An 11725-nucleotide genomic window follows, 5' to 3' on the forward strand; every position below is an offset into this window, starting at 1 on the left:
ATTGGTTGAAATTTCATTAACGTAAGTAGTTTTAGAGCGCACCGGGGGATCAAGTGGCTTTTGAAACATGTTCCAGTTGTTTTCATCGATGATTCGACCATACCTTTTCAGTTTTGTAAGAGTTTTTACTCCCGCGCCCGTCATTGCATTCTTATAATCAAAGCGCATATTACGCCAGATTATCTCGAATCGACGACGTTCTGAAATTGGTCTCGTCATTGAATGAAACAACTTTTGCATTTCGTGGAAATAGTCCACAAATTTCTCACCACGAGCTTGACGCCGTGCGGTGGCTTGAAGTTCGATCTGGAAATCCAGATCAGGAGGCAAAAACTCACGTTTGAGCTCGCGTTTCAACTCTGACCACGTACGAAACTCGCGATTCTCAAACCCATCCATGAACCAATCCTTTGCACGGCCAGCGAAAAGATGGAATAGTTCACGCTCCGAAATGCCCTCTGATTTGCATCTCATTTTAATTTCCTTGAGAAATTCTGCTAATCGCCTACCCTGATCTTTTCCATCGTATTTTACTTTCCATTCTGATACTGATATTCTTTTAATACTTTCCTGTTCCCACTTCATCTTTCTAGTCAGTCCCCTTCCCCTCCTAGCGTTATACGAGTCTGATAGGGTTTCTGAACTCGAGCTAGACAAATTTGAGCTTTCCGATGACCACGACGAAAAGCTTACCCTTCTTATTTTCCTCCTATTCCGCTTATTCGAATGAACTTTCATATCTTTCCTCTCTTTCTTCTTTTTAATTGCAACTTTTATCGGTTTACCAATACTTTCATCAGAGGAACTCTCCGTTTTAACTTCGCTACGGCTCTCAGATGCCGACCTCTCTTTAATTTTGAAATTCCTCTCGGTTGGATTCTCTATAATTGGTTCAGTTTTTTCCTCTATTCGCTCATCCGTTGCAGACTTGCTAATCTTGCTCCTATTAGAAACTTCATTATCAATCTGTAATCTGTCATTCAAGTTAATCAGCAATGTTTCAAGTCTTTTCTTCCTCGTCATGTTTTCCTCAGCTTCCCTAATTCTCTTTTCATCTAATGCAATCTCCCTTTCTCTCATTTGCTTTTGTTGCTCGGTGGTCTGAAGCACAAAATCTTTGAAATGTTTGATCAACTCTGTAGTATTTTCTATTTTTCCGTGCTCGTAATCGTTCAGCACATTCATTATTTCCCTAGATCTCTCCTTCGAAGATTCCATTTCTATTTTTTTCATTTCTAATGTTTTATTTACTAGCCCTCCTGTCGATAAAGCGACAGCTCCCATTTCCTCTTCGATATCAATCCCCAAAACTGTTTCGTTAAGAGTTTCAATTTCCGATCTAACTTCCTCCAAGGCTAAAGAAATGTCGGCCTCCAAAGGCTTTGGATCCGTAAACCCATCGTCTGACAACTTCAGTGCAGGGAAATGCTTTTGGAAAATAGCATTTGCTTGTTTTCCTAACCGAGTGATCTCTGGCTCATGTTTATGAGACCCTGGAGATTTGGTAAGAAGAAAAATTCGGACGCGGTAATGTATCAGCCGTGTCTTCAGTTTCATTCGTTGGCGAACATCGGCCTTGGGATTTTCTAACAATCCGCTAATTATCGTCAGCGTGGGACCGATAACTGCGATTTCCTCCCGAACCCCTCTCCGGCTGGGAGACACACTAAAAGCTTGTGTTTCTCTCTCCGTTTTCATTCTATCCTTCAACTTCCTGCGTTTAATGCTCTCGTGTTCGTCCACTGCGTTCCTTTCGTTACGAGTCGCAAGCTCGTGCTCAACCTCCTGAATAGAGAGGTGAGAAACTTCAATGTTTCTGTACAGCGTTTGCAAATCCATTGTGCTCATCTGTCGATTGAACAGAACTGAACAGCAATTATCAATTCACTAATTAACTAAACTAGGGTGTATCTATATTCGCAATCAAAATAAATTCGCTCTTTATCAAACAAATCAGTGTTTTGGCAATTGGCCGAATCAAGACCCGATAAACGATAAATATATCAATAAATCCGAAAACTCCCGCTATTCGATGCTATTACTGCAATGATTACTCGCTTTTGTAGGCGTACGCGCACTAGTAGACTGATGTCTAGTAAAACTGATAACTTTACTTAATCATTCAGGGGGAGCACGTTTTTGGTTACCATCTTAGCCTTTCACTTCCTAACCTATCAAACGAATTTTTCAGCTCCTACCAGCTTTCTATTCTCTCACACACTCTAGGGTTCCTTGTTTAAACGTTACTTCGATCTCTTAATCAGCTTATAATTTTAGTTGGGCGCCATTTGTTACTCTACGGTCCAGAAGGGTTAACCGTGCAAGGACCTCGATCCCTGGTCAAGCCACGGGGATCTAGTGAGGCTGGGCTTTGCAACAGCCTTCTTTTTCGGGCCGCTAGCTCGATCGTGAGTAGCACGCTTGCTCTCAGGGTCGGCTCTTCAATAAAGATGCTGATTAAGGGACCGGGAAGAAACGTAAAACAACTCTTTTTAATTTACACTTTTATTCCCTATCAACTTACAATGTGTGTCTGGTGTGGCGTGTATGTTGGCCGGCCGGCTGCTGCTGCTGCTGCTCGTGATGGTGATGTTGAAGGCGGGAAGTGATCTACGCTGTGGCGTTATGTAGATCGCGGGGCGGGAGAAGCTGGAATACGCTGTAGCGATCGTCGCCGCCCGCGTGGTTCTTGACGATCGCTGGCTGCTAGTCGTCGTGTGCCTGCTTGGAGTTCGTGCTTCGCTATACACGTGTCGGACGAATTCCTTCCTCGAGTGTCCCGTGATCGTCTTTCCGGACCGATCGGTTCCCACGGGTTTGTCTCTGGGCGGATTCTCGCTTCTGCTAACCGCAGCTAGAGCTTTCAGGCTAGATTTTCGGGTCCTATGGGTAGTTAGTCCGCCACGCGGAAAGGAAGGTTAGCTTGCTACTGGGTTTTAGTTTAGAACTCGGGGTTGGTCTTAATCGACCCAACGTACCTGATTCGTATCTATTTTCCACCGAATCGTTGGTAGTTTGAACCGTGGTGAATAGCTAATTATTCAACTGCGGTGTTAATTTTCACTTTTAAAAATCTTCGTCAAAAAACTTCGATGATGTGCTTCGTCGAATGGTTGCACCGTAATAGACCTTTCCCTTCGCTCAGAACCCAGTAGCTCTTCCTTTTTCCCTTTTTTTAGCTCCCTTTTCTTATTCCCTTTTCGACTCCGACAGTCTTATCCTTTTTATTACGTTGGTAGCAACAACAGGGTTGAATCTTGTAAATGTGTTTCAACAAATTTTGTTTTATCTATCTCCTAACTGTCTATTAAATTTTGTTCCTAGAGTGTGATTTTTGATTTTAAACTAAGGTAAGTTTTATTATTTTTAATACGTGTATAATTATATTTTTTTAATCCTAAACACAAGCACAACATGTAACATTTTTTTGTTCTTTATTTTAATTATGCTTTTTTTATTTAATTGAATTGCCTCGACGGTGACACATTTTCGATACACACAAATTTTAATCTTTTGTGCGGAACAAGTACCGTAAATCGAAATGAGCAAGAGAGTGTGCCGGTGTAAATACATTAAATATATCTGTCGGCTACTGCAATAGTGTCCGCTACGACGTTCGACCAGAGAATGAGCTCGCTCGCACAATGCTGAAAGTTATATATCTGAGGATGACGTCATCAGCTAAATCAATACAGCCAATCAGAGCCATGGAAAGGAGACATCACGAGCGCTTGGACGCTGGATGCCTAGACCTGTAGTCGTCCCCACTCCCAGCGGTAGCAGTGATCAAATGCAGCACTCATCGCAGAGCAACATACCTGCTTCTCTTTACGGCCCGACGTTCGGCAGGAGAATGCACTCGCTCGAGGAATGATATTCTTTAAATAGTCGAGGATGATGTCATTCATAGAAGCGTAGTGTGCTGGGTGTTCAAATCTGTCGTACGAGACGCTATAGGCACGATGTTACTTGTCTGGCAAAAGAGCAACAACTGATTCAAACAGGCGACGCAAAAACGTGACGTCGTTTGATTTTAAATTTTAGAATGACACCCTAACCCAGATAGTGCAGTAAGATATTTTCAGTGTCAAAACAATTTGCTATCAACCCACTTAAGATATATACGTAAATTAGTAACTTCGAATCAAATTTGGCGAACATGTTGAAATGATCAACAAAGTTCTTTAAATTCCCTTTAAAATGAAATTAATTGTGCTCAAATCGGATAATATTGAAAGATTAAAACATATTTCTGAAGTGAAGATAGATACTGTGATTTCGAAAATGAATTTCATTAGTATTGTTTGACGCAACGACGTTTGAACTGCTATTAAAATATAATTCCCATTCGGTGGTCAAAAAATTTGGAGAATATCTCATTCAATACAAAAGAAACCTAGGAAAAATAAAAAATATCAATATTTGAAACATAGGTTTTGTCCGGCTACTGTGTGGCGCTAGCTCAGAAACACAAATTGTGTTTTCGTTTTTTTTGAGCTAGCGTCAATCCGGCTCTAGCTTAGTCCTGTCACTAAATTAGGGTCGGATTCTGATGAGAGGAACTCGAAATGCACCTCCATAACTAGTTTGGTTATAGGTTTTGTGCCCTGTGCTGTGTTTAAGCAATTTTATTCTTAGTGGGGAAAAATAGTTTTACCTCAATTTTTCTCCACCAAGGAGAAATATAGCATAACACAGATTAGGTGCTCAGTAATTGATAATTAGGGTAGTGATTAAACTTTTAAAATACGAATACTAATTTATATACTTGAATTCTATTTCCAAACTGTTACAAGAAACAAAGGCAATATGTATTACGTTACATGAATAAAATAAATCAAGTCAACTTTTGACTAATGTGGAAAGGGATTTCATGTAGGCCACAGCGCACTGGCTACAAGTCGTTGATGTCGAGATAGCACTATCCACCTTGTTTGTTGTCCATCTTTATTTTGCTTTGCATTCGCAAGCTTGTAGATAGAAAAAACCAAAGACGATGTTTTAAATATAAAGACACGCGGAGAGAAAAACAGTTAATTTGGCTGCACGTTATTTTACTGTTAGTTTTGGCATCCAGGAGTTTTGTGTAAACAGCGTGTGACTTGTTTTAACCCTGTCAAAAAAATGCGGACGAACACGGTCAGGCGATTTAAATAGTTTGACTCAACTCGCCTGTGCTAATTGCCCCTCGGAACAAATGCAATTTGCGAATGCGATTTAAAGGCAATTTCATTACTTAGACAAATTTTCTGGCGGCTGAAATGGACTTGGTTGTTTTACGCGTTTTTCAAACATGGCGGTTTATGTTTGGCTTAAGCTTGAAATTGTTTTTTGAACAATTGGTGTTTTCTCCCTTGTACTTTGGTTGACTAGTGCACTCCATTGAGCCAAAGAATGTGGGAAATTGTGGAATCGTGTGTAAGTATAGTGGAACAAGATCTCTGACCTAAAGTCTTAATGAAAGTCAGATTGTGGTAAGTTTTGGAGTGCAATACCAATTTCACCATTGATTCTTCTTATAAGTTGGTGGTGATTACCTAGTATACTGGTAAGTATATGTGAGTAGATAATGAATCCGAAAATAAGTATTATTTGTAATTTTCATATTAGGCAATTAAATGGCGCGTTCCGTGGGCGATTTGGGGGCGATTTAAGGGCGGGTTGGGCGGCAAAAAAATGACGGCGGCAAATCGCCCAAATGTTGCATTTGAAATAGCCCCCTAATTGCCAGCAATTTGCTGGCAAATTGAAGGGCAATTAGCGCATCCGAGTTGGCAAATCGCCCCTCGTAAGCCAGCAACTTGCCCTTTTTGACTGGGAATGGATGCTTGACGAATTTGTTTTGAGAAATATTTCGCGAAGTACTCAATCATACAACTCGTAAACGCATTGATACACGTAACTAAGCCTGTGTAAATGTTTTTCGTTGCACTACAGGTAGGGTTCGCAGTACCGACCCTTTTTGGCGAGAACCGGTACTACGGTACTGAAGCCCTCAGTACCGGTAGTACCGGTAAAGTACCGGTACTCGAATATGTTTTTTAAAAAATTCGAAAAAAGTTTCATACTGAAATTGAATGCTCAAACTGATGATCTTATTCTCAGATGATTGATTTGTGCTGATAAAAAAAATGTTTATTGTTTTTAATTGCTTCGGAATGGCAAGACTCATTTCACAGAGGATATTTTTCGTACCGGTAAAGTACCGGTACTCGAATATTTTTTTTAAAAAATTCGAAAAAAGTTTCATACTGAAATTGAATGCTCAAACTGATGATCTTATTCTCAGATGATTGATTTGTGCTGATAAAAAAAAATGTTTATTGTTTTTAATTGCTTCGGAATGGCAAGACTCATTTCACAGAGGATATTTTTCGTATTGGGCACCTTCTTTTATTTCGAAATCTAGGCCACTTTGATATCAATTACTGCTAAGTGATGTGACTTTCGTCGACTTGAACAGATGGTAAATGTATGAAACCCTATTAACAACAGTAAATCAAAGCTAGAATGGCAGTAAATCCGAGCAGGTCAATCGCATTTCCTTTCTTGCTTTTCTGAAAATTGGTTTCGACCTTTATGTCTTTGCCTACTATTCTCTAATGCATATCAAGGCTTCTTGCTTTCCTGTAAACTATGGAGTTTTGCTGAATTTTCCGATCACCAATAATTACAAATCGCCCCATTTGAAGCAGTTCACCAAGTCTAAAACTGTTAGCTACTATATCGCTGTTCGTTCTTTTATAGATAAATGTTTAAGAGCAAACCAAATACAGACATGACTTAGACCATACCCGATCAGAAGGAAATATCACAATAATAACTCATGCTGATATTTTGTTACGAAAAATTTCGTATCAAATTTTGTTATAAAGTAGAAACCGTTAGGTGTTAAAATAACAAAAATTCTAACAAAAAATTCTCTACGAATATCACATTTATAACAAACGTTGATAGCAATATAACAGGATCATAACAACTTGAGATAGCATAATTGACCTCAACATAGCTTATATTACTTATTGTATAATATCAACGATTTTAGCGTGCACGTCTAAAAATAGAATACGAGAAAAATAAAGCATACATTAGGGCGCTTTTTGCTGGGAGCAAAAAGCTTCATGCAGCAAGAGCTTTTATAGCATTGCCAAATGATTGCATACATGCTGGCTGATTGTATTGTGAATATGGGACCATTCATAAATTACGTAACGCAAAAATTGCCCAAAATTGACCCCCCCCCCTCCCCCTATGTAACAAAGTGTCACAAATTTTTCCATCCCCCCCTCCCCTGTTACGTAACAAATTCCAAGAAAAAAAATTTTTTTCTTCGATGAAAACATGTTACGTAACGATCTAGTTAACACCCCCTCCCCCCTATGTCACAACTTGTCACAACTTGTCGTACCCCCTCCCCCCCCTAAAAGCGTTACGTAATTTATGAATGGTCCCTATATGACACGCAAATTATTATTTGTCGATATTGCCGCTTTGAACCTGGGTATTCTGAGTTTGATGGGGAAGTTTCCTACATGAACCAACGACGTTGTTTTCGACTGATGTTTAGTGTTAGCATAGTGTTCCACGCCTCCGTCAAGGGCAAAATGATTATAGATGCAGAAGACGTTTTCAGAACGCACACATTGAACTTTGCCCAAGCCTAAGTGCTGTTTGTTTTCCTAGTGTCATACGCTTTGTTTTTATTCAGTTTTACTTACTAATACAGCTACCTATATGACGATAGACTGAATAGCTTTATAATATCTTTTCAGATTAGGAAAGAGGGGCTATTTTTAGATTCTAAATAATGCGCTTTGGCGCTTTTCTTGTACGTTAACGTGTTTAACCTGGTTTTTAGAAATAATGTCGATGCGGCATGGTAACATTAAGCGGATATTTCACGTACATTATTTTACGGAGAATACGACAAATCTTATTTAGGATTCCGCATAGATTCAAAGCAACAAATGAGTTTTGAGGTTTCAAAATAAGTCTCTTTTGTGAATTTGTTATTGGCATTTTTGATATGGGGAAGACTAAACAAACAAGTACAATTATCTTGCACCTAATAAATTGCTAGAAATGCAAATCTTTCACAGAAGTTATATCTATTAACTGCGAATATAACAGATATATGAGAAAATTCGAGAAATTTTTAATGTTTCTTCGATGGGATGAATTCTTGAATATTTTAATGCTTTTTCTGTTGCACATTTTTTCCCAAATTTGATTAAATTTTAAGAAGGAAATTAACAATATTTTTGCTTTAAAGTTTTTGGATATTTCAAGAATTATCTACAATGCAATCAAATCACCTGTCAGTTCAACCATTAAATTTGATATCCCTTATCTTACGGGAAATGAAAAGATATAATACTGAAATAAACTGAAACACTTATTATGCGGAAGATAAAATAAAAAAGTCGCGATAGTTTAGAAATTCAAAAAACGCACAAACTAGAAACCCACAAACTGGATAAGTTTGGATTGTTCATAAAAACCCGCATAAATTGGAGCAATCGCACTGAAAGTTTTATTAAGATCCTCAAAATACACTACGAAAATTTTGGAGATCAGTATAATATATCAGATAGTATTTTGTAACCTGAAAACTCGTTTTCGCAATATTCAGCATAGATTATAAAATTTACTATATACTCATTTGACTAAGCCATAAAAACTAGTTTAAAAATTCTTTTTTATTTCAATTCGCGTTTCTTTATTTCATCTGGACTGTTTGATACTTCCTGCATGTTCTACGAAATAAGTTTTATAGGAAAATTATAATCTTTAGAAAAGCTCTTTGATAACTTCACGATTCCAAAGCTTTTTTATAATAATGGCTTTAACATTTAAATCATACGCCTCCTATTCGAAGTTGTGTGTCATGCGACTATCTCAGCAAATAGGCAATGTCATCTCTTAATCCAACTGCAACCAAGTAAGTCAATCAAATACCTCACCAAAAGTTCTCCGACCACATGCATTTAAAACTTGTCTATACTCAAAATGCGGAATTTTGAAAATCCATGTGGAAAACGCAAATCAAAAATCAAAAACTTCGAAAATTCGCTTTTAAAAAGTTGAATTACGACGCATAAAAAGAGACTTCAGTGTATAAGAAAATAGACTGTCATTTGTATAACCGTCAGCGTTCAAAGATAATTGTGAAAGAATATATAACTTACTGTAACATCATCGTTGTATACGTACATTAATATCATATTATTAATCCAATGATAGCACCAGAAGATATAATATTGATATAAGTTTTCTTGCATTCCTGATCGGTATATCATAAAGATAACACAGAGAGTAATAAATATCAACATGAGATATAAATTTGATAGCTTTCTGTTATGATGTTCTGATCGGGATAGTCTTATTACGCGCCACCCAGTGAATAATGGAAACCAATCAGAATGTCGCTAATAAAATTTTAACTTCTAGAATTATTATGATGATGGCCCAACCTCATTCCTACACAAAGGTGTCATCTCAACGATTTATCTAGAAGGCAAATTAATATAATTAAACGTTATCTTGCAGACCGATATTTGTCATAAAAAAATTGCATAGTACCGAAAATACCGGTACTGGCTTTTGTTCAGTACCGGTATTACGGCACCAAAAATGGGTCGGTATTCCCGGGATTTTCGGTACCGGTATTACCGGTACCACAACCCTAACTACAGGGATATAAAGGAGGATAATAGGAGAAAACTAGTCGATAAGTTTATAATGTTCAAAGTTTCAAAGTAGTTATATAAAATGAGAGACTAGATAATCGATCAATGGCTTTGTAATGATTAAAATGTGTTCAAAATTTAGTCGTACTTTAGTGGTATCATAAAAGTTATTTAGTATGTATGCATATAAAGTGTACACTCCTCGTCATTTCAATCTCAATACTCTCCACTAAAGACGCTGAATCCCTCTGGATAAAGACTCGCCAACTCTATCTTATTCTTATTTTTTATCAGTAAGTGTCATTCCAATCGAGCACGAAACCTGTCAAAAGCCCTCAATCCGAAGAAAATCGCTTCGAATCCTTCTGGAACGAGGGTTATTGACAGATCTCGTGTTCGATTGGAATGACACTGACAGATAAATGGTAAACAAACGATTGACGTGTCGAGTCTTTATCCGGAGGGATTCAGTGTCGTTACTCTCCACGAGTTACTTCCTAAATCCGCCATGTTTGTTTACATTGCTCGTTTGGAACCGTTGTTTTGGGTTCGATTGGAACTTTTGGCTTCAGTCTTCGTACAATCATCTCTGGAAAAAACAGATAGCAGTCGGTGACGCCAAAACAATTCAAACTGACTGGAAAAAACAGCGATACATCAGAAAACGATCGCTAATTCTATACAAAAACTAATGAAATAGGGTACTTCCGGATACTACTAATGTAGAAAAACAGCTGTCCTCAGATGAGACAAAAGGACACGTCATAAAAAATATTCACTATGGACTTTATTGTAGTTGTTCCATTGTGGCAGCCTTAAATGTTGCAGTGTGTAAGTTTTCATTGAAGACTATATAGCCTCCCATCCTCATATGAGTCGGTAGTTTTGATAGATTAAACCATATTCGCGAATTATATTTCGCAATCCTGGAAAAATCTACATTTTCAATGTCACCGTGGTGGTGTCCTGTACACGATCCTTTAATTTTTATTTTCGGTTTTCTGGCCTAGCACAACATATACATATAAGCCCTAAGAATAAACAGAACGGATTTACCAGGAACAACGCGAGGAGTTTTGTAGGACGGCCAATGTCATGAGGAAGAATAGTGTGTCTTTCACAAAACCCGGAACAACTTTTGACGAAGGCATCTTTCCACATACCATTCGAAAAACTGTACTCACGCACTTCGAATTTCATCGAGCCATATTGCATGATTTTCCTTATCGATTGTCTCGTTTCCATCCCGCTGTGCCGGATATTCCCAGTCAAGATCCACGCCATCAAAATTGTGCCGTTTACAAAAATCGATTGCATCCTGAATGAATGTCTGCCGTAGTGGACGTTTTGTCGCAACAGACGAGAATTTCCGGGATCCTTCGTTCCAACCTCCTACGGCAGCCAATGTTTTCAGTGTAGGATTCACTACTTTGAGCGCATTAAAACGTTTGATGTGACCTCGACCCCAGTTTTCCTCCAAGTCCAAGTACGGGCCAATGATCCGTATTGTACCGTCTTCGTTTATTCCGAAAAATCCGTAAATGAGGTGAGTACACAAAAATGGGTTGATGTTCTCGATATCGAAACGACCACGACCTGGTCTATACACCGACCAAGTGCCAACATAACACACAATTTTCTCTGAAAGTATACTACTTGTTCAATTTTGTTAATCCAATTTATGTTTCCTTACTTTCAGCACTAGAGATTGGAATAAATATTCCTAAAACTAGTAGTACAATAGGCCACATAACGGACTAAAAAATATTACTAATTTTCCGCTACGAACTATCACCACACTATTGATAAAACTTTGCTATTACCGCTTGTGCAAGCTCTTACAGTTCTGTGATACAAATGAGCGAGAATTTTAAAGTTAACATAAATAGTACGCAACCTACGTACCCGGGTTATGGCTTATAAACTTATCCACTAGCAAAAGCCACTTGAAAGCTATTCTCTTGCACCAGCACATACGTTTCGAATGGGAAATGGTAGGTTGGAGGCCCGTCTAGGCCGATTTATTTTCAGGTAGA

General features: G+C 38.3%; 1 protein-coding gene across 1 annotated transcript in view; it reads right to left on the reverse strand.

The window, feature by feature from the left end:
- Positions 1-11510, reverse strand: part of LOC131687881 (probable chitinase 10) — a 57613-nt gene extending 46103 nt beyond the window's left edge. The window contains 2 exon segments of the mRNA XM_058971971.1: positions 10874-11330; positions 11383-11510. Of these exon segments, the coding sequence (XP_058827954.1) occupies positions 10874-11330; positions 11383-11440 (515 nt within the window). The 5' untranslated portion in view covers positions 11441-11510.
- Between the last annotated feature and the right edge of the window lie 215 nt (positions 11511-11725).

Source organism: Topomyia yanbarensis, chromosome 3 (genome assembly GCF_030247195.1).
Source record: "Topomyia yanbarensis strain Yona2022 chromosome 3, ASM3024719v1, whole genome shotgun sequence".
Classification (NCBI taxonomy): Eukaryota; Metazoa; Arthropoda; class Insecta; order Diptera; family Culicidae; genus Topomyia; species Topomyia yanbarensis.